At 44.6% G+C, this 24,601-nt stretch overlaps 1 protein-coding gene across 3 annotated transcripts in view; it reads right to left on the reverse strand.

Moving 5' to 3' along the window:
* Positions 1–24,601, reverse strand: part of TNIK (TRAF2 and NCK interacting kinase) — a 450,083-nt gene that overhangs the window by 105,399 nt on the left and 320,083 nt on the right. For all 3 annotated transcript variants that reach the window (XM_030217217.1, XM_030217218.1, XM_030217216.1), the window contains exons 11-13: positions 16,494–16,560; positions 11,048–11,252; positions 878–988 (exon numbers count right to left, since the gene is read on the reverse strand). In XM_030217217.1, coding sequence (XP_030073077.1) covers positions 878–988; positions 11,048–11,252; positions 16,494–16,560 — 383 coding nt within the window. The remainder of the gene's footprint in view (positions 1–877; positions 989–11,047; positions 11,253–16,493; positions 16,561–24,601) is intronic.

Raw genomic sequence — 24,601 nt, forward strand, 5'->3', positions numbered from 1 at the left:
TACGTTTTTAGTGATTTCCGAAAGTTCGATAGGTCGTGCGTTGTTTTCAAGGTGTTTGGTAGTGTGTTCCATAGTTGCGTGCTTATAAAGGAGAAGCTGGATGCATATACTGTTGTTAAGGGAGACATTGGCTCATTTCCAAAGCACTTAGCCTTCCAAAGTTCCATAGAAACCTATGGAACTTTGGAAGGCTAAGTGCTTTGAAAATATGTCGTTTCTACAGTAGATGCAAAACTTCCACAGTAATTACAGTACTCTGGCATTTGGGGGAAGGCAGCTATGCCACTATCAAAGGACAACGGTTGCTCTCACATGCTAATGACATGGTTGCTAAAACTTACAGAAAGCACCTGTTACAGATGAGGAAGAACAGGATTGATAAGTCATACAAACAGATCATGTCATTTGATAGCACCAAGATAGGTGCCGAGCACAATTGTATAAACGATCCACGTCCTTTACAGAATCGTGCTTAGCAGGGGCGTAGCCAGACTTCAGTGGGAGGGGGGTCCAGAGCCCAGGTGAGGGGGCACATTTTAGCCCCCCCCCCCGGCGCCGACGACCCCCCCGCCATTGCCAAACCCCCCCACCATTGCCAGCCGACCCCCCCCCCCACCGTCACCGCCACCAACAACTTTGCCCCCCCCTGCCGATGACCCTCTCGATCCCCCCTCCCGCTGCCAACCTTCCCCCGCTGCCGCCATCGCCTACCTTTGCTGGCGAGGGACTCCCAGATCTTAGAATTTTAGTGTACAGTTCTGAGCAAGCACAGCCCTTCCTGTGTGCAGTGGTTTGCCCAGGTCCTCAGTTAAAGGAAATCAAGAATTCCCAAGCAAACAGACTTTGGTGTATTTTTAAGAAACCTCTTGCAGGTTACCTTCTCGTGTTCGGCCCGCCTCCTTTCCTCCTCTCGACGTATTTGCTCTTCATAGTGCCGTCGCTGGTCTCTCTCCTGCTGCTTCCTCATCTCCTTCTCTCTTCGTTGTTGCTATGGAGACAAACATATATAACATATCCATCCGGAAATAAAGTTGAAAATTTGTCTGTGACCCTACAGCTTCCATTTCAACAAATACGAGCAACTTGGCATGAAGGTGCATCTTAAAGCTGTGATCAGCTAATATGGACAGTAAGGCATAATAGGAGATTTTGTTTTAAATAATGCATTGGTCTGAAAATCTACCAGCCTTCACATTATTGGTTTTGTGGTCTTTGATGTACTGCTTTTACAAACCAGGTCAAAGCGACGTGCAATCATATAAAATCATGATTGCAAAAGAATGCCATTGTTCTATGTTTTAGTGCATGGGAATCTCTCTTTATATAGATAATTGTTTTTTTTTGCAGTTATGCCCATGAAACTGTAGAATTATTACTGAAAGTATGTTTTCTATATTGAGAATGTATGATGACTGATATGTTGTCTCTTTTCCAAGCTCTTCAGCTTGGAAAAGAGACGGCTGAGGGGGGATATGATTGAGGTCTACAAAATCCTGAGTGGTGTGGAGCAGGTAAATCGATTTTCCACTCAGTCAAAAAGTACAAAGGTCAGGGGACACTCAATGAAATTCCATAGTGCTACTTTTAAAACAAATAGGAGGAAATATTTTTTCATTCGAAGAATAGTTAAGCTCCGGAACTTGTTAGAACAGTGGTTCCCAAACCTGGTCCTGGAGGCACCCCAGCCAGTCAGGTTTTTATAATATCCACAATGAATATTCATGAGAAATATTGGAGCCAACTCTGTGGGTGCTTGAGCACCCCCAATATTGAGACAATTCCTTTTATGTGTCCAGGGAGGGGTTATTTCCATTGGGCTTAGCACCCCCAATAATTTGGAAAAGTTGGCTCCTATGATCAGAAAGATTTGCATACCAAGGAGGCAGTGCATGCAAATCTCTCTTATGAATATTCATTCTGGATATCATTAAAAAAACTGACTGGATGGGGTGCCTCCAGGACCAGGTTTGGGAACCACTGGGTTAGCGTATCTGGGATTAAAAAAGGTTTCATGTCATTTCACTTATTCCCATTTATATACCACCCTCGTCCACAGCGCTGTACAAATCAAAACACATAATAAAATGTTTCAAAACACATCAAAACCAATACAAAATCAATAAAGATAAAACAAATAAATTGATTGCCATATTTTGTTCATCAACTGCGTAGTTCACTATTCAACCTGTCCTAACAAATGCTGCTTGAGCAGTCTCTTAAACAACCCTGAATTCTTCTAAGGGTTGCAGGTAGTTCCTGGAGGAAAAGTCCATAGTTTGTTATTGAGATGGACATGGGGGAAGCCACTGCTTGTCCTGGGATTGGTAGCATGGAATGCTGCTACTATTTGAGATTCTGAATGGAATGCTGCTACTATTTGAGATTCTGAATGGAATGTTGCTACTCTTTGGGGTTCTACATGGAATGTTGCTACTATTTGAGATTCTGAATGGAATGTTGCTACTCTTTGGGGTTCTACATGGAATGTTGCTACTATTTGAGATTCTGAATGGAATGTTGCTACTCTTTGGGGTTCTACATGGAATGTTGCTATTGTTTAGGTTTCTGCCAGGTACTTGTGACCTAGATTAGCTTCTACTGGAAGCAGGATATTGGGCTAGATGGACCATTGGTCTGACCCAGTATGGCTATTCTTATAGTCTTATGTTTATAAACAACCATATAACAAAAACAATGGGAAAGAGCTGATACACTCCAGCAGGAGTAAAATCAACAATTGTTGAAGTTGCCCATCAAAAATATCTTTTTGAAGACAATTCTTATCATCCATTCGTCTTTTTCAGTGTGTCAGGTAGCTAATTACCTTTTCCAGATGACCTTAATCCCAGTGAATACTAAAGCCTACCAACTCAACTCCCTTCAAACTCTAATTTTTTCCTTACAAAGGTTTTTACCATTTCAGACCTCTTTTACAGAAATCAATACTGATTTTTAATTGCTTGTCACTCAAAACCTCTTTCTGCACAGGTTTATTGATTTTTGCGCAGGAGAAAAGATACATTTTCATTTAGCCCCACAGGTCCTAGGGCAAAGTACGAAGTAACATCTGAGCAGAAGGTCCGACCCTTGCAATAATGATCCTTTCTGTGGTAGATGTAGAATTCAGGCAGACTAAATACTAAAAAGGGGAGGGGGGAAAAGATGTTTTTAATGTTCTTTCTCCAACCACAAATCCATTTAATTGTAGAACTACATGCAAGCCCCCTTTTTCATGACGCATGTCTCTGACATTTCTGTAGCAAGATTTAGAAAATTCTGTGGCAATTCAATTGTACGTTTGCATATATTTGTTTACATGTTACATAAGGAGGTCCAGTCAGGTGCTTCACCCATCTGAGGACACTGGTAATTTGCCATTTACAGATACAATTTGATAGCAATAGGTTTCTCCAATGGAGTAGCACCTTTTATGTACATTCTCTTTTCAAAAATAGGGGGCATGTGGAATCAGAGTTAAATGGGGGTTTGCATCAGTAAGAGGAGGAGGAGGTGAGCTGGACATCACCTCATGAGTTCCTAGCAGGTGTTATTCACGTCTACAGTGAGACAAGAGGAGTCTGGCTTCAGAGGGAGGGTTTGGTTACATTATGTCTAGCTCCAAATTCAGGCTAAAGGCCTACCTGTTTGATGCTGCTTTTGACTCCTGACTTGTAACTTTTATCTTATCCTTATGTGTCCTTCTGTCTGTCCTTCCCTTCTCCTTTTTGGTCCTGTCTGTTTGTGCTGATTTAGATTGTAAGCTCTTTTGAGCAGGGACTGTCTTTCTTCTTCATGTTCAATTGTAAAGCGCTGCGTAGGACTGGTAGCGCTATACAAGTGATTTAAAGTAGTAGTAGTAGTAGTACATATCCAGAACAGCGTGACCTTGGAGCATTAGAGGAGATGAAGGAGGAGTCTGAGTCTGCATCTTGGGCCCTGCGGTAACCAGGGTTACCAACTTTTTGACAGAGAAAAACCTGACACCTGCCGTGCCCCTTCCCAGGTCCCCACTCCGACACCCACAATCAACTTTCTGCACTAGGGTTGCCATCTCAGAAGAAAAACGTCACCAAACGTTCTATGAATATTGTTACAAACTTTACATAACAGAAACAGGCTAAGTTTTTCATGAATGTAGAATTCGTATAAACCAAGTTCTATATGTGGTAAGTGTACTTTTCAAAAATGTTTATTGATTTATACAACACATACCACAAAGGAAAGTCACTGCTATACTTTGACAAAGGAAGTTCAAGGTCAAATGGTATACTGGTTCTATGAACCACGTCTCATACCAGTTAATGCAGAATAAAGACCAGGATCCAGAAAAGATCAAGAGGATCCCACTGGGGACCCAGAGGAGATGGAAGATACCGAGAATGTGGAAGTTCAATTTAAACAGACTGCTCAGAAGACACTGGAGAATGTAATCTATGATTATTCTAATAGTTTAAAAAGAAGCTGACACAGCTAAAAACTGGACCTGGTGGACCTTACCACACCTAAACAGCACCAGAGCGACAACCTTTTTGTGAAAAAGAAGCGCTGTAAATACCAGCGCACCACCTAGTGAGAAAACAGAACAAACAAGACTGCTACAAAATATCCACACAAAAACTACATAGTAGCAGAATGTTGCATTTTGGTCTCATAATAAACAGAGACTCTCAACAAATATGAAACAAGGGACCACAGACCAATGACGGTGATGTGAAAGCAAAAAATCTCAACTGCGATAGAGAATAAATGCAAGATATGAGATGCACATTTCCAAAAACTGACAAAATTCCAAATAAAATATCTTTTTCTACCTTTGTTATCAGAGCACTGTATATTTTCCATTTGCTTTGGTCCCAGTGTCTCTTTTCTGCTTTTCTCTCTTTTTTTTTTACTAAACTACATTTCAGGATATCTGGTCCATTTGGCATTTCTTATCTCTCAGTATATACCATCCATCTTCCCTCTGCACCCCTGTCCATTCTGTTCAGCATCTCCCGCCGTGTCCCTGTCCCGTATCCCTATCTTCCCCCCCTCCCCATGTTCAGCATTTGGCCTCTGTGTCTCTATCCTTCCCCTATGTCCAGCATCTTTCCCATGTACTAACGCCACCCATTTTCAAGCATTAATCCACCAGAAACCCACTGTCCCCCTTCACCTGTAAAGGCTATGGTAGTGGTGTACAGTTGTGGGTAGTGGGTTTTGGGGTGGGGGGTTGGGAGGCTTAGCACACAAGGTAAGGGAGCTGTGTACCTGGGAGTAATTTCTGAAGTCCACTGCAGTGCCCCCTAGGGTGCCCTGACAAGCCAGGACACCAATCGGGCACCCTAGGGGGCACTGCAGTGGACTTCAGAAATTACTCCCAGGTACACAGCTCCCTTACCTTGTGTGCTAAGCCTCCCAAACCCCCCACCCCAAAACCCACTACCCACAACTGTACACCACTACCATAGCCTTTACAGGTGAAGGGGGACAGTGGGTTTCTGGTGGGTTTTGGAGGGCTCGCTGTTTCCTCCACAAACGTAACAGGTAGGGGAGAGATGGACCTGGGTCTGCGTGTCTGAAGTGCACTGCACCCACTAAAACTGCTCCAGGTACCTGCATACTGTGTCACGGACCTGAGTATGACATCTGAGGCTGGCAAAAAATATTTTGAAAGGTATTTTTTGAGGGTGGGAGGGGGTTAGTAACCACTGGGGGAGTAAGGGGAGGTCATTCCTGATTCTCTCCGGTGGTCATCTGGTTATTTTCGGGCACCTTTTTGTGCCTTGGTCGTGAGAAAAACACAACTAGGAAAAGTTGTCCAAGTGCTCATCAGGGACGCCCTTTTTTTTTCCATTATGGGTCGAGGACTTCCATGTGTTAGTGACGCCCAAGTCCTGGCCTCCGACACGCCCCCTTGAACTTTGACCGCCCCTGCGACGGAAAGCAGTTGGGGACGTCCAAAACCGGCTTTCGATTATACCGATTTGGACGACCTTGTGAGAAGGACGTCCATCTTCCGATTTGTGTAGAAAGATGGACGTCCTTCTCTTTCGAAAATGAGCCCGAAAGTGAAATCTTGCAAATTTTACTAGCCCTCATCGTCAGAAAACTAGACTGAAGCGGAATGGTTGGCACTCTCTTAGGAGACACTTTCAGAAGAAGCCACATGGGCACAGAAAAGTTTCTCTTTAGGTTTTCCATGCCCAGACTTACAAGAAAAAACAGAAAGAAAGAAAGAAAGAAAAAGACAGAGAGAAAAGCAGTCAAGTAGGTGCAGGTTAAGTGCATGTAATATCTGAATATTAGAGCGTCGGGCTTATGGGAATTGGTAGAACTGGCCACTAGAGAGCAGTAGTGCGTAACTAAGAGATTATTTACAAGTCGACAAGAACAGCTTTTTGTGTGTTTTAGGATGAAAAGCTTGTGCAATTAACATTTCGTTTTTCTACAGGTTTGCAATAAATTACCAGGATTATCTAAAAATTTTACTTTTCAAACAGCAATTCTTCAAAAGATTGCAAACAGAACGGAACCATCCAGAATTAAACTGGTTTTGAGCAGATTTCACTAGCTCTGACAAATCAGTTTCGCAAAAAGAGCCACGATATGATTAAAATTATTATTTATTTCAGCTTTCTAAACCACTTCCGACCAAAACAGGTCCTTAAGACAGTAATTCCATAATGAGCTGCCCAGTTTTAGACAGAAAGAAGGCGTGTGAATAGTGGCATTCTAGGAATTTTCATGTGTTAAGTGGGTATTTATGCATGTAATGCTGACTACTGGAAAACTGCATGCCGCGTTTTGACGGTACGCACTTTGCCGGTGGGTGTGCACATGGGCGGAGTTTCAGCCTCTGCTTTCAAGCATATATCTAGGGCAGAAGTTCTCAACCCTGTCTTCGGGACACACCTAGCCAGTCAGGTTTACAGGATAGCCAAAATGAATATGCATGAGACAGATCTGCATAGAATGAAGGCAGTGCATGCAAATGTACCTCATGCATATTCATTACAGATATCTTGAAAGCCAGACTGGCTTGATGTGTCCTGAGGACTGGGTTGAGAATCCCTGATCTAGGTGCAGGCATTTACACCAGCAATAGGGCTGGCGCATAGATATATGTTTTTTGTTGTTGTTACATTTGTACCCCGCGCTTTTCCCACTCATGGCAGGCTCAATGCGGCTTACATGGGGCAATGGAGGGTTAAGTGACTTGCCCAGAGTCACAAGGAGCTGCCTGTGCTGGGAATCGAACTCAGTTCCTCAGTTCCTCAGGACCAAAGTCCACCACCCTAACCACTAGGCCACTCCTCCACTGTTGCTACTATTTGAGATTCTACATGGAATGTTGCTATTCCACTAGCAACATTCCATGTAAAAGTCGGCCCTTGCAGATCACCAATGTGGCCGCGCAGGCTTCTGCTTCTGTGAGTCTGATGTCCTGCACGTATGTGCAGGACATCAGACTCACAGAAACAGAAGCCTGCGCAGCCTTCTACATGGAATGTTGCTAGTGGAATAGCAACATTCCATGTAGAATCTCCAATAGTAGCAACATTCCATGTAGAATCTCCAATATTATCTATTTTATTTTTGTTACATTTGTACTCTGCGTCTTCCCACTCATGGCAGGCTCAATGCGGCTTACATGGGGCAATGGAGGGTTAAGTGACTTGCCCAGAGTCACAAGCAGCTGCCTGTGCCTGCAATGGGAATTGAACCCAGTTCCCCAGGACCAAAGTCCACCACTCTAACCACTAGGCCACTCAATGTGGCCGCGCAGGCTTCTGTTTCTGTGAGTCTGATGCAGGACGTCAGACTCACAGAAACAGAAGCCTGCGCGGCCGCGTTGCTGCTCTGCAAGGGCAGGCTTCTACATGGAATGTTGCTAGTGGAATAGCAACATTAACATTCCATCTAGAATCTCCAATAGTAGCAACATTCCATGTTGTTGTTACATTTGTACCCTGCGCTTTCCCACTCATGGCAGGCTCAATGCGGCTTACATATTGTATACAGGTACTTATTTGTACCTGTGGCAATGGAGGGTTAAGTGACTTGCCCAGAGTCACAAGGAGCTGCCTGTGCCTGAAGTGGGAATCGAACTCAGTTCCTCAGTTCCCCAGGACCAAAGTCCACCACCCTAACCACTAGGCCACTCCATTTTCTGCTATTTGCTCTAATATTCTGTAAAGAAAAAAATAGACAACTTTTCTATATAAAATAGTTTTAATACAAGCACCTACAGTTATAAAATTAGCCTCATGGATGCCAGTTCTATAACCATTTGCTTATTGAAGCATATTCTATAAAAGAAGAAGGTACCTACACAGAACTCTTAGGTAACCTTCTTCTGTTTATAGAATACACTCATCCCAGTCCTAGTTTTAATTGGTATTAAAAGCACAATGAAAAAGATAGGTTATGATGATGATGACATCACTCACCAACAAACTTCCCTCCTATTGGAGCCCCAGAATGAAAGCTGGAATGAGAGAAGCTACGGAACTCCAGACTGAGGCTTGAAACGCACACAGGAGACAGAGTCGGAACTGGAACAGATTATCAGGTGAATTTTCGAAAGAGAAGGGCGCCCGTCTTCCGACACAAATCGGAAGATGGGCGTCCTTCTCGCAAGGTCGCCCAAATCGGCATAATCGAAAGCCGATTTTGGGCGCCCTCAACTGCTTTCCGTTGCGGGGACGACCAAGTTCACGGGGGCGTGTCGGCAGTGTAGCGAAGGCGGGAATGGGGCGTGCTTAGGAGATGGGCATCCTCGGCCGATAATGGAAAAAAGAAGGGCATCCCTGACGAACACTTGGCCGACTTTACTTGGTCCATTTTTTTTCATGACCAAGCATCAAACAGGTGCCCAAACTGACCAGATGACCACCGGAGGGAATCGGGGATGACCTCCCCTTACTCCCCCAGTGGTCACCAACCCCCTCCCACCCTAAAAAAAATCTTTAAAAATACTTTTTTGCCAGCCTCTATGCCAGCCTCAAATGCCATACTCAGGTCCATCGCAGCAGTATGCAGGTACCTGGAGCAGTTGTAGTGGGTGCAGTGTACTTCAGGCAGGCGGACCCAGGCCCATCCCCCCTACCTGTTACACTTGTGGTGGTAAATGTGAGCCCTCCAAAACCCACCACAAATCCACTGTACCCACATGTAGGTGACCCCCTTCATCCCTAAGGGCTATGGTAGTCGTGTACAGTTGTAGGTTTTGGGTTGGGGGGCTCAGCACACAAGGTAAGGGAGCTATGCACCTGGGGACCTTTTTCTGAAGTCCACTGCAGTGCCCCCTAGGGTGCCTGGCTGGTGTCCTGGCATGTGAAGGGGACCAGTGCACTTCGAATGCTGGCTCCTCTCACGACCAAATGGCTTGGATTTAGTCATTTTTGGGATGGGCGTCCTTGGTTTCCATTATCGGCGAAAACCGAGGTCGACCATCTCTTAGGTCAACCTAAATGTTGAGATTTGGACGTCCCCGACCGTATTATCGAAAAGAAAGACGGACGTCCATCTTGTTTCGATAATAAGGGATGCCCCGCCCCTTTGCAGGGACGTTCTCAGAGATGGGCACCCTTAGAGATGGTCATCCCCGTTCGATTATCCCCCTCCTAGACTCCATTGACGTTCTTCTTCCCAGATTTCAGTGTATAGTTGTTAAAACTTATACAAAATCATTGCTATTTTTTTGACCCTAAATATAGCATCTTAACAAGTCATACTGACTCGCTTCTCCTTTGACATTTTGCCAGTTTCCAGCTGACTCATTCATTCAGCTCTGATTTGTTTATGGCGGTTGAGCATCACTTCTCCTCTACAGAAACTCCGCAGTGAGTCTCACACTGCTGTGCCAACTTAGAGACTAAAAGCTCAGAAATTGAATGGTGCTATTTTTAAAAGTTTCCACTGTTTCTTCAGTATGGTTTTACAGAGGTTCAAAACTGAAGTCTGTTTTCATAAAAACTAGGAAAAAATGCCCGTTTCTGAGCGGAATGAAACGGGCGCTAGCAAGGGGCTCCCTCCCTCCATCCCTCGAAGCTACTTGTTTGCTGTGGGCCGTTTCGGCCCTCGAGTGTCAATAGCTCCGCCCTCGACGTCATGACATTTTGACGCGTCATGACGTTTTGACGCGAGGGCGGTGCAGACACTCCAGGGCACACCAGATATCTCGGGCGCCTCAACTTCCGTGGAGGCTTCAGAACGTTGGGGTTGCCTTTTATATATATATAGATATGATGGCGCTGCGTATGCCTTGTAGCGCTATAGAAATGCTAAATAGTAGTAGTAGTAGTAGGAAGCGTAGCGGAGGCGGGACTTGGCCATGCCTAACACATGGACGTCTTCGACCCATAATGGAAAAAAAAAGGGCGTCCCTGATGAGCATTTAGACGACTTTACCTGGTCCTGTTTTTCTTACGACCAAGGCACAAAAAGGTGCCCGAACTGACCAGATGACCACCGGAGAGAATCGGGGATGACCTCCCCTTACTCCCCCAGTGGTCACTAACCCCCGCCCACCCTCAAAAAGATCTTTAAAAATATTTTTTGCCAGCCTTAAATGTCATACTCAGGTCCATCACAGCAGCATGCAGGTACCTGGAGCAAGTTTTAGTGGGTGCAGTGCACTTCAGGCAGGCGGACCCAGGCTCATCTCCCCCCTAAACTAACAGCTTTACGAACTGGAAACTTAATGCCATATTATCAGGTTTGGGACCCTTATGTGCAATGGTCTTCTGGTCCCGGCCCTTCTGTGTTATCAGTGTAGCTGTGAAACTAAAGGATATTGCTTAATGTTGGGGGGGGGGGGGGGGGGGGGATGGGGGGGGAGTGGAATGAGAAAGTAACTAACATCCTTTTGCAATTTAGTGTTTGTACTTTATCCAATTGGGTACTTTGTTATATTTCTTATTGTAACGTTCAAAAATAAAAAAAAATATATAAAAAAAATCTTCCAACTAAACAATTCACAGCTTCTATCCAGGACTTAATTACATAATTGGCAACCTAAAGGTTTTATTTTCTTGCTCTGACCGTGCAATCGTTACGTTACCTCTTCCAGTCGGCGTCTTTGCTCCTTCTGTTCTTCGATGCGTTTCTGCCTCTCAGCCAGTAACTGTCGTTTGTGCTCTTCATTTTCTCGTTGCTGCTGTTCCAACTGTTGTCGTCGCAGTGCTTCCGAGCGCTCTTTATTTGCTAGCTGAAGCCTCAAAAAGTCACGCCGCAGTGTTGATTCTCCAGGTAGATTCAGAATGGAGCTACAGAAGGACGTGTTAGTAATCAGTTTCCAAGTAAAATACAGAAGTTCAACCTAAGCTATTGCGTTAGTCAGTCCCAAGGAGGTTTAATTGACAGGAGACAGTGGGAGTGTGCTTGGCCCATTACCTGGCCTGAAGTCAGTAGGCGGAGCTTGCCGCATTACAAAGTAATTTATTTTGAGTGTATCAAGATGGCGGCGGTTGTGTAGGGAAACAATTAAACTTCCTTGGGTGTAGATGGCTTCAGTCTTGTCATGTGATGCTGTCTCCTGTCAATCAAACTTCCTTGGTCTGTCCTCAACCTCTCCATAAGCTAAAGCACATCTGCTGACATCTCTTGATGTTTACATCTGATATTCTGATAACTTAATATCCTTATGTGAGGTTAATTTAATAATATGTGCCCAGACTATCATGTAACATAAGTGCATATGCTGTGCCTCTTCGATAAAAGCAACTTATGTACTTACGTGTCATCATCCCAGGGAAAGTAGGCACAGAAGTTTATTTCTGCTCTGAGGCAGGTGTAATTATGTGCAATTATGTGCTGGTAAGAAAACATGCATATAAGGAACATATTATAATAGATCCATGTAGGTGCCAATTCCACCCTCATTCCACCTTCTGTTCACCTTCAAGAACATCTACACATTTATGGCTTGGTTCAGTAAATGGCAGCAAAAATAATCGTCGATGAACGATATTCTATAAAGTGTGCTCTGGGATGGACACCTTTTATATGATAGCACGTAGTGCCAGAATCTGCACTCAGCTTTGGGCATGAGCATTTACACCAACTGAAACCAGATGTAAATCTCGACACATGTTGGATGCGGATCCCCCAAATTCTATAACACTGCGCATTTTAAGGGAAGCTGTCCATGTTCTTCCCATCCTTATGCCTCCTTTTCAGATCCACGTGGAAACACGTAGGCATCATTCTACAACTGGGCGGGTAGGTGTAGTTCCACGCAGATCTGCTGTTTTGGGGCCGTTTCGGCATCTTGCTTCTATTATAATGCTTTTAGAACCTAGAATAGTAGACTGTGCAGTTTATAAATTTGAGAAATAAATAAATAATGCTCGGCACCATACATAGAATTCCCTAGTTAGGGGGGTAATTCTCAAAACGTTGCGTTAAGCTAGGCGCCAGGATGATGTGGGCTAAGCATAAATTCTATATTTATTTGTTACATTTGTATCCGAAAAACAACAAAGAGAGTCCAAATCTCCCGCAAAAACACACAAGGAAACAACAAGTCAAGCGGAAGATATCCAGAAGGACCAGACTGAAGTCACAGATGTTAACAGCTAAAAATAATTTATTGGGACCCTACACGGTCCGTGTTCGGCCCGAAAGGCCTTCTTCTGGGGTCTTCAATTGGCAAATACAGATAATCCAATCGAAAGTGCTCTATGGAATAAACCGATCTGGACAGGACTCAGAGTAAGAAGCGCTAAAACTGCCCGAATGCAGCATAAGCTTCCGAGTCTGAGGGAGGAGGGGCCACAGCCGGAGGTGAGGGGCCACATTTTAGCTCCCCCCCCCCCCCCAGCGCCACAACCACCAACTTTGAACCCCTCCCCCCGCCGACGACCCTCTTGATCCCCCTCCCGCCACCGACCCTCCCCCGCCGTTGGCTACCTTTGCTGGTGGGAGACCCCAACCCCCGCCAGCTGAGGTCCTCTTCTTCCAACGCAAGGCTTGCGCTGGAAGAAGAGGACCTTGGCTGGCGGGGATTGGGGTCCCCCGCCAGCAAAGGTAGCCGACAACGGTGGCAGGTTGGCGGCGGGAGGGGGAGGGTCGAAAGGGTCGTCGGTAGGGGGGGTCCAGGGCCAAATCTACGGGGGCCCAGGCCCCACATAGCTACGCCACTGCATAAGTTTGTGGGAACTTGCAGAAAAGCACTTAGGTGCCATGCTAAACGTGTGCACATACGTGTTTAAGGACTAGTATTCTAGACATTTACACGGTGGATTATAGAACTGCCCCGATATCACATTAACTAGGTGCTGTGCGCATCTCTGCATTTACTTTGTATGCAATTATACCCCAGGAAATTTTGTAAGAACTTTACTGTTCTACATCCAATTACGCCCTAAAAAGATAATTATAAAAGCATTTTTGCACGACGATTGTCAGAACGCATGCATGGAATGCCTCTTATACAACTATCCCTTGCACACAAGCCCACGGGATGACAGAACATGCATATCCATATGCGACCTTAGTGTGGGCATGTTCTGGGATGGAGTTTGGGCAAAGCAAAGGGAGAGTCACAGTTTCCACAAACATTTACACCTGCTTCCAAGCACATGGAAATGTTCACGAATTCATTTTAGGCCTGATTTTCTGCCTTGTGTCTTTATAAAGCAACTGCAAAGTGGTGTCTTCTTGCCTCCTCTAAGAGACAAAAGAGGGAGGTGGTGGAGATGAAAACAGTAATGGAATTCAAACATGCGTGGGATAAAGGGAAGGGAAATGGGACTTGATATACTGCCTTTCTGAGGTTTTTGCAACTACATTCAAAGTGGTTTACTTATATTCAGGTACTTATTTTGCACCAGGGGCAATGGAGGGTTAAGTGACTTGCCCAGAGTCACAAGGAGCTGCAGTGGGAATGGAACTCAGTTCCCTAGGATCAAAGTCCACTACACTAACCACTAGGCTACTCCTCCACTCATTCCACCAATAAGAGCCAACCTCATCAGTGATGTCACAATGGCTTGGCTCACTTCTGATATTGTGATGTCATAGGGGGAAGAGGGAAAGGGAAATGGGACTTGATATACCGCCTTTCTGAGGTTTTTGCAACTACATTCAAAGTAGTTTACTTATATTCAGGTACTTATTTTGCACCAGGGGCAATGGAGGATTAAGTGACTTGCCCAGAGTCACATTACAAGGAGCTGCAGGTGGGAATTGAACTCAGTTCCCCAGGATCAAAGTCCCTGCACTAACCACTAGGTTACTCCTCCGCTCCATAAACACAAAGGAATCCTGTTTAGAAGGAATAGTTCCGCGGAATCTTAGCGGAGATTGGGTGGCGATGTCGGTAATTGGGAAACAAAATGGGAGCTGGGCAGACTTGTACGGTCTACGCCCTGATTGTGACTGAATAGATAGGGATGGGCTGGAGTGTAAATTTTAAGGGGTTTCGACGTTAGCTCCAGAACTTAGTACAAGAACAGTGCTGGGTAGACTTCTACGGTCTGTGTCCTGAGAAAGGCAAGGACAAATCAAACTCGGGTATACATATAAAGTATCACATACCATGTAAAATGAGTTTATCTTGTTGGGCAGACTGGATGGACAGTACAGGTCTTTTATCTGCCGTCATTTACTATGCTGCTATGGTTGCTCAATATTTTGTAATCTATCCCTCTCCTTCCAAAAGAGCATAAGAAGGGAAAGTGAATCACTTTCTCTTCCGGCAGGAATGACATGGGATTCCTCTTGGCAGGGGCAAAATTCACTTTTCACTGGGTTAAGGAGAATGGGGGCTTCATTTCCCCATGGAGTGGAGTAGCCTAGTAATTAGAACACTGCGAACTGACAACCTGGGATGCCTAGGTTCAGATTGCTGCTGTACCTGAATGTACATCACTACTACTACTACTACTAGTTATCATTTCTATAGCGCTACTACACGTACGCAACGCTGTACCCTTGAACATGAAGACACGGTCCCTGCTCGACAGAGCTTACAATCTAATTAGGACAGACAAACAGGACAAACAAGAGATAAGGGAATATTAAAGTGAACAAGTGAACATGGGTTAGGAGTTAAAGCTGCATCAAAAGGTGGCTTTTAGCTTAGATTTGAAGACAGTCAGAGATGGAGCTTGACGTACCGGCTCAGGAAGTCTATTCCAGGCATATGGTGCAGCAAGATAAAAGGAACGGAGTCTGGAGTTAGCGGCAGAGGAGAAGGGTGCAGATAAGAGAGATTTACCTAGTGAACATAGTTCCCAGGGAGGAATGTAGGGAGAGATGAGAGTGGAGAGGTACTGAGGAGCTGCAGAGTGAATGCACTTATAGGTCAATAAGAGGAGTTTGAACTGCATGCGGAAATGGATAGGAAGCCAGTGAAGTGACTTGAGGAGAGGGCTATTATGAGCATAACGACACTGGCGGAATATCAGTCCCGTGCAGCAGAATTTTGAACAGATTGAAGAGGAGAGAGATGGCTAAGTGGGAGACCTGTGAGAAGCAAGTTGCAATAGTCTAAGCGAGAGGTGATAAGAGTGTGGATGAGGGTTCTGGTGTACCTGAATGTAACTCAGCTTGACTTTGCCTGTAAAAGGTGTGACCTAAATCCAAATACATAAATAAAAGGACAGGAAACACAAATGCTCCTTTCTTGGAAAGCGTTTTCCAAGGCCACAGGGAATGTAATTTATGTGCAGCATTTTATGAGACCTTAATGATCTCAGTTCAATACAATGTATCTTGTTGGCTCAAAGGAGTTTGGATTTACCTCCCCCACCCACCCCGCAAAAAAAAAAAATCATTATTAAATATCGTTCTATTTGCATGCGCTACAAATTTAACGGTGGCTAATTGGACACATTTAGCTTTAGAAAACGGGGCAGAATTGTTTATTGAAATACTCTTTCATCGTGGGCAGTTAAATATCCATTAGACAGAGTTTGCATAAGTACAGTCTCATCTGTTTTACTATGAAAAAGGAGGTGGCAGAGAATGCAGGAGAACAGACAGAATGAATCACAAATCTCTTAATGGCATTTATTATTAGATTATCTCAGCAAAATAAGGGGATACTTTACATAGCCATTGTTTAACTGGAAAAGAGCCTACTGAGACAGTAGCTTCCTTTGAAAGGGAGATGTGACTACAATACACAAATTCATGCATATCAGATGATAGTCGCTTCTGCAGTCAGGTCTTTTAGAACAGCAACCCCAGACTCTGCAAAACCTTCATGGTGGGAGGCTGGCAATTGCTAGATTAGAGGTTAGGGTTTGAATATACAGGTAAGTGGTTGATGTGCCCTGGACAAAACTGCCTGGAGTTGATGAAACATTCTCTGACCCCCACCCCTCCCCGATGGAGAAGGACCACTTGATGGCTAGCCAGATGCCAGCCATGCTACAAACGAATTTACATGTACAAGTATACCCTGCTGGTGCGTATTATGAGCAGAATGCCCCATTGCCAGGAGAACAAAATCGTTTTATAGGCTGCGAGGGCAGAGGGGTAAAGGTTTCGAGTTTTACCTGGGCTCCCCGGAGTCATTATCTTCTTCTTCTTCCTCGCTCCCGCTGTATTCATACTCTGTCTCATCTGTAAGCAAAACTCAGGATTAGTACAAGAAGAATGTCCCAGAACACGCTGTAGAAATGAGATTGGAAGGTGGGTAGATGTTAGGGGATGTACACAGATCCAAAGATGTGGTTTGCTTTTGGGAGTTTTTTTCCCCCCAAATTTGTCTCATTTACTGGTGTATTTATTTATTTATTTATGGCATTTATACCCCGCTCGATAGCAGGTTCAGTGCAGCTTACAAAGTATGGTACAAAGTATCACGGAGATAATACAGGTATGGAAACAATGTATCACAGAGATGACATAATTACATAGAGTAGGTTCACATTGTTTTACTAGACATTTGTCAAACACATGGCAGGGTATTTTAATTTGCAGATTATTGTGCTTTTAATCGATTTATCATGCACTAATGAACCGAACGAACATTCCTCTGTAGGACTTCTCCACAAAAATAGTGCTAGATGCATGGAGGACATAGGGCAAAATCTTTAGGAGAGCTCAATAAAATGCTAGTAGGAAAAATGGGCAGAGCAGGTACATTTCGCAGTTTTCGCAATCTGAGGCAAAACAGAGACTATTGCTCAAGCATTGCAAGAACTCTCGCCCCTTTCCTCACAATGTACTGCGTAAGTGGTTTTATAATTGCATTACAATTTTCAGGAGACTAACTATGCCACCCCACCCCCCAGCCTCTGAAGCATGAACACAGTGTCCCATACTGTTAATTATATGAAAACCACCGAGCAAAACACACTGTATGATGCCATCATCCAAATGACAGTGTAGTCCACTGGCATTTTAAGATTTAAGATTTGGAGCTTTATAAGAAAGCCCCTGGCCCACTCATGCCCTCCCATGGCCATGTGCCGATCCGCACGGAACACTGAGGCACCATTCTATAAATGGGTGTGTGTGTGGTTGCGGGGATCTGCTTTTCTGCCCCGTTTTGGCACCTTACATCTGTTAGAACCAGGGTGGACTTGACCATTTGGACAATCGGGCAGTGCCCGAGGGCCCAGAGGCTCTGCCCGGATGCCCGCCGAACTCTACAGCCCTACCTGGTCCTACCTCAAATGGTACGCCATTGGTGATTTAGGGTCTCTGCAGGGGGGGGGGGGACATGTTCTTTCCTGCCCACCTGTGATGCCACTATTCCCCAAGCCTGGCACCGCCGTATTTAAAATGGCGGCCGAGACTCCCTGCAGAAGTCTCGCGAGACTGTCGAGACCCCACGAGACTACCGCAGGAAGTTTCGGGCCGGCCATTTGAAAGAACGGTGGAACCGGCAGGTGGGGGGGGGGGGAGGAATAGCGGCAGGCAGAGGGCAGTAAAGAACATGCTCCCCCCCCTGCAGAGACCACTAGACTACCGGGGCTCTTCAGGTAGGACTGGGGCAGCAGAGGTATCAGCTGCAGCGCTAGGGGGAGCAGCATTGCGGCGGTAGTCGGGTGTCTGGCAGCGGCTGGGCGGGGAGGCCCAGATCACTCTCAGTTCGCCCCTGGTTAGAACGCTTTTCCACACTGAAAATCTGGCACGCAAGAGGCGCCATATATAGAATTCTCCCGTTAATATACTGTAGGCAAGATAAAGAAATAAAGAAAATGTAATGAAGAAAATGTTCTATTCAATGTGGAAACTTAAACGAGTAAAACCTTTCTTCCCGAGGGGAATTTTTCGAAACCTAATACAATCAATGGTACTAAGCCATGCACATTACTGCAACGGAATTTATGCGGGATGTAAAGAACAACTCACAAAAAAAACTCCAGACTGCCCAAAACACAGCAGCCAGGTTGATATTTGGTAAAACCCGATTCGATAGTGCTAAACCCCTCCGAGAAAAGCTGCACTGGCTCCCAATCAAAGAACGGATCAGCTTCAAAATCTGCACCTTGGTCCACAAAATTATCTACGGCATAGTCCCTTCAGATTGTAAGCTCCTTTGAGCAGGGACTGTCCTCCTTTGTTAATTGTACAGCGCTGCGCAACCCTGGTAGCGCTTTAGAAATCTGAAATAGTAGTAGTAGTAGGATACATGACAGACCTCAAAGATCTACCAACCAGAAACGGAATCGGATCATCACGATCATACTTAAATCTACACTACCCAAATTGCAAAGGACTTAAATACAAAACAACCTACACATCCAGCTTCTCCCACATAAGCGCACAACTATGGAATGGACTCCCAAAAGCTGTGAAAACAATCCATAACCACCTAACCTTCAGGAAATCACTGAAAACCACTCTCTTCAAAAAGGCTTACCCCACCGATCCAACGTCAATCCCCACACACCAGCAACACAGCATAACCAGTGATCGTACCGGACAATCTACAACCTTCGTTCCTTGACCCTCATGGAGCCTGACACCCGCCCACATCATTTGTCCACAATATAACCTTGTATTTGTTATCAACCAACTTGGCGAACGCCTTTACGGTACTATGTAAGCCACACTGAGCCTGCAAATAGGTGGGAAAATGTGGGGTACAAATGCAACACATAAATAAATATAAATAAATAAATTAATAAGTGTCTTACTAAAGCATTTAGAGGTACCATCCTGCATATTACAATTCTGTTCTGATAAATGTAACATGTTCCAAGTAATAAGCAGCAGCAGTGGGATGATACAGAGGCTTCTATGTACTTTGCAATCTAAGCCTGAATACCTGACCCCTTTTCAAAATCCGCTTTAATTGCTTCTGCATTGTCAAAATGAATTAAAATGTACTCGAACAGCGGAATGAGACATATTACTGTTAACCAGTACAGAGAGGCAAGAAATTCCATTACAAATGTCATGTTTTCATACAAAAAGCAAGAACTCTTTCCCTACAAATAATCCGAGCCAGCACCGATATATAATGCCTTGGACAGATTTATCTTGAACCAAGTCTACAAAATGGCCTAATTCAGCTGTATTAGCAGTGTTTTCCAGAGATAAGACCTTGCGTTTATTTGCTGTACGCCGGGAAGATAATTTTCACAGCCATTTACCCAGGTACAAAAGCTGAGCTATAAATATATGCAGACTTGTATGGTGCATGTGCTTTTAACACTGCTACAAAAAAAGTCACTATTTCGGGCGCATTTATGTCAGGGAAACAAAACGAGTACTTTGTACAATGATATTTAGGGCATCAAAGCGTTGGAAAGCTCAACGCGGACTTACCGCTCGCAAAAAAGGGAAGTACTGCCGGGCTACCGCAGCAGCCCAGCGGTAGTTCCCACCCTCAGCATGTGTCACATCCTGCACTACAAAAATATGTTTATTTTTGCAGCGCTGGCGTGTACCCGGCGGTAATCGGGCAGCGCCACGCGCTCAATGGGTGACGGTAAGTGCTTCCCTCCCCCGAAATGGCCACGCAAATGCTTCACTTGCCGCCAGTGGCTTAGCTACGTGGGGCCAGTGGTCCGTTTCGACAATCACAGGCTTTGTCAGGAGAAGGACGCCCTAATGAAGAACACTGCTCAAAGAATAAACAGCAGCGTCAAACTACTTGTCCTGCTGTCCGCTCAGAAGGGAGCACTATTACGATTTTGAAGCTGCCATAAGGTAAGTTATTATGTCTGCTTTTTATGTCCTGAGAGGGTATATGTAGCACGTTTGAAAAGTATTAATCCGCAAACGAACCTTTCCGGAGATGGGAAGGCGGTAGAACGAGAGGACATGAAAATGAGATTGAAGGGGGGCAGACTCAAGAAAAATGTCAGGAAGTATTTTTCACAGCGAGAGTAGTGGATGCTTGGAATGCCCTCCCGCGGGAGGTGGTGGAAACGAAAACGGTAACGGAATTCAAACATGCGTGGGATAAACATAAAGGAATTCTGCTCAGAAGGAATGGATCCTAAGGAGCTTAGCCGAGATTGGGTGGCAAAGCCGGTGGCAGGAGACGGAGATGGTGCTGGGCAGACTTATACGGTCTGTGCCAGAGCCAGTGGTGGGAGGCGGGGATGGTGCTGGGCAGACTTATACAGTCTGTGCCCTGAGGAGCACAGGTACAAATCAAAGTAGGGTATACACAAAAAGTAGCACATATGAGTTTATCTTGTTGGGCAGACTGGATGGACTGTGCAGGTCTTTTTCTGCCGTCATTTACTATGTTACTATGTAGCACGTTTTGTATGAATATGATTACAAAAACAAATATTGTTTAACATCTAGGGAGGTGGTGGGTCGAGGACCAGTGATTAAACATGGTGATGGTGCATATGTGCATATTTGCATTTTCGCACGAGTAATCCCATTCATTTGGCTGCATGTCGCCAGTCTGAGGTCGCTCTTCCCCCCCTTCCTTTATTTTTTCCATTGTCATGCATTTTGTTTGACTCTACCCGCTATTTTTTTGCTGTATTACCATAAGTGTAGCGGTGTTTTTTTTCCCTTTTTGATGGATACAAATGTAACAAATAAATAAATAAAAATATCTTCAAAAATGTATATGCACCAACCTTCCTCTTCGTTCCCTTGACTTATTTTCTCTCCTACAATTATTCCAATGCTTTCAACTGATCTATTGACACTGTAGTTCCTTTCTTACTTTTTATTATAATTTTTAATTGTACACCGACTCATGTGTAATATATCAAATTTTAATCAAACTTGGAATCCCTCTTGGCTACCTGCACAAGCAGCTGGTGTAAAGTCTGTGGAACTTTTACTGCATGTGCTTCCCATCTCCTAATTTTAAAAGGGGAACAGTGCATATGAGGAGGGTCATTTTAGTTTATATACAGAAAAGGTCTTTTATGAAACTGTGCAATGGTAAATACATTTATAAGTACAGTGTGTGCACCAATAAGATGGTGAGTACTTAAGAACATAAGAGTTTCCACTGGCATGATGCAACTCAAGGGCGTAGCCAGACTGGTTATTTGGGTGGACCCACAGTTATTTTGGGTGGGCCTTCAACCCCCCCCCCTTTATCCTGCATCTCTCTCCTCTGTCCCCGGATCTGGTATTTGCCTCCGCCTATGACCTGGCAACTCCTCTTCCCCAGTGCACCTCACCACGTTCGCGGGCAGCAGCACACATTCGCTGCCTGCGCTGGTCTTTGCAGACTTCCCTCTGCTGAGTCCTGCCAGAGGAGACAGGAAGTGATGTTAGCGAGGGTGGGACACATCAGCGGGAAGCCTGCAGAGACCAGAGCAGGCAGCAGATGTGCGTTGTTGTTGTTGTCGCTCGCAAATAAGATAGGTACGGAGGGCGTTGCTGGGCCACAGATGGATCCGGGGAAGGAAGAGAAGAAGCGAGGGGAGTCAGGTGGCTACCCCGGAAGTATGTTGGAAGGGCAGACAAGGTGGGCCTGTGCCACCCAGGCCCACCCATAGCTACGCCACCGATGCAACTTTCACAATGAGTGTTAGCAATAAATTTGAGAGACTGAGATCATAAGAGTGAGATTCATTCCTGTCATGGTCTACGCAAAGAACACTGGACCATGTCTTGTTCAACTGCTCTAGGGTACAACCTTTTTGGCAAGATGTCTGGTAAACCATCAAGGGAATTTTCAAATCCTAGGTCCCTCTCCCCTATACCACTATAATATGGAAGGTCCTAGTCTTTGGAGGTGTGTCATCTACGTAGGAGAAAACATTGCTAAATATTTCATTGTTAGCAATCCAAAATACGGACTAATAGGAGGGAGGAGATGTCTGCTAAATTAAATTGTCAATTAAGTTGAAATGTTCAAATGCAAAGTGACTTAACTGGTCAGAAATGGCACTAAGAGTAGCCTAGTGGTTAGTTCAGCGGCCTGAGAACCTGGGGAAATGGGTTCAATTCCCTCTGCAGCTCCTTGTGACTCTGGGCAAGTCACTTAACCCTCCATTGCTCCAGGTACAAAAATATAGATTGTGAGCCCTCTAGGGACAGAGAAAGTGCCTGCATATAAAAAAGTGTACAGCGCTGCATACATCTAGTAGCGCTATAGAAATGATTATTAGTAGTAGTAGTTAAATCACTTGTTTGGGGCTAACAGTTGCTGACAGCACATCGGTTTGGATTTCCAGAGAAGCACTCATGATTAATGCCCCATTCAGCACATATTACTTATACAAACACACCAACATGAGACTCCCGAGGAAGGCACATTTAGCCGAAACATGGTGCCATGTTGAGTCATCAATAAAGAGGGTTTGTGTAATATCTTGATGTTTCATGGTCCATTCAAGAGGAGCCAACATCCGTTTCCCATTCTCTCCTTGCTTTGCGTTTTATGTGGAGGAGTGGCCTAGTGGTTAGAGCACCGGTCTTGCAATCCAGAGGTGGCCGGTTCAAATCCCACTGCTGCTCCCTGTGATCTTGGGCAAGTCACTTAACCCTCCATTGCCTCAGGTACAAACTTAGATTGTGAGGCCTCCTGGGACAGAGAAATATCCAGTGTACCTGGATGTAACTCACCTTGAGCTACTACTGAAAAAGGGGTGAGCAAAATCTAAGTAAATATTTGAAATTCTGCATGGAATGTTGCTACTATTGGAGATTCTAGATGGAATGTTGGTACTATTTTAGATTCTGTTGCTACTATTTGAGATTCTACACAGAATGTTGCTAGTAGAGGAGTGGCCTAGTGGTTAGAGCACCGGTCTTGCAATCCAGAGGTGGCTGGTTGAAATCCCACTTCTGCCCCTTGTGATCTTGGGCAAGTCACTGAAACCCTCCATTGCCCTCAGGTACAAACTTAGATTGTGAGCCCTCCTGGGACAGAGAAATATCCAGAGTACCTGAATGTAACTCACCTTGAGCTACTACTGAAAAAGGTGTGAACAAAATATAAATAAATAATAATAATATGTAAGAATCTGGTGTTCTCCACTTCTGTGGGCCTTGCAACTGACCCACTTGGGTGAAGAATTGCGATGTACATGCCTCACAGAAGATGTAAATGTGTGTGTCAGCATTTCTGTGCTATTGGGGCTGGAGCTAGGAGCTGTTTTATAAATTGCATAGAGGCACCTGTGTTACCTTTACAAAATAGGCTTCAAGTAGACATACTTTTTGCACTTCACACACAGATCTGATATGTCTTTAAAAACCTATGGAATACACAAGAACTAAAGGTGCCTGCGTACACTGTAAATGATACAAGCTATTTAAAAGTTCCCCTGTACTGAACGCATTTTTTATTGGAATTTTGTGCTATAAGAGTAGCCTATGAGTGGAGGAGTGGCCTAGTGGTTAGAGCATTGGTCTTCCAATCCAGAGGTGGCCGGTTCAAATCCCACTGCTGCTCCTTGTGATCTTGGGCAAGTCACTTAACCCTCCATTGCCTCAGGTACAAACTTAGATTGTGAGCCCTCCTGGGACAGAGAAATATCCAGAGTACCTGAATGTAACTCACCTTGAGCTACTACTGAAAAAGGTGTGAACAAAATCTAAATAAATAAATAAAGATTCTAGAATTCTAAAGAATAACAAGATTCCATGCAGAATTTCAAAGTGAAGCAACATTCCATGTAGAACCCCAAAGAGTAACAAGATGTAACAAGATTCTTTGGGGGTGGAGGAGTGGCCTAGTGAGCACCAGTCTTGCAATCCAGAGGTGGCCGGTTCAAATCCCACTGCTGCTCCTTGTGTTCTTGGGCAACTCACTTAACCCTCCATTGCCTCAGGTACATACTTAGATTGTGAGCCCTCCTGGGACAGAGAAATATCCAGAGTACCTGAATGTAACTCACCTTGAGCTACTACTGAAAAAGGTGTGAGCAAAATCTAAATAAATAAATAAAAATAAAAAATATTTACTAATCTACAGTAAGGTTTTGCAGTTACTTCATAGTGAAATTACCAAAAATGCACAGTGACTGCAAAATCTCCACATTAACTGTGAGCTGAAGTCCCAGTCCATTCCCTGCACATTACATACCCCCTTCCATGTTACATGCAGAAATGAACACAGACCACTGCTAAAGCACCATGTTAACTATCAGCCAAACGCTTGGGATAACTGTTGGCACTCCTCAATTGCCATGTTAACAACTAACACATTTTCAGTATAAGGGGGCCTCGAGGATTTGATAACCACAATGTGATGACAATCAACTGTTTT

Source organism: Microcaecilia unicolor, chromosome 10 (assembly GCF_901765095.1).
Source record: "Microcaecilia unicolor chromosome 10, aMicUni1.1, whole genome shotgun sequence".
Lineage (NCBI taxonomy): Eukaryota > Metazoa > Chordata > Amphibia > Gymnophiona > Siphonopidae > Microcaecilia > Microcaecilia unicolor.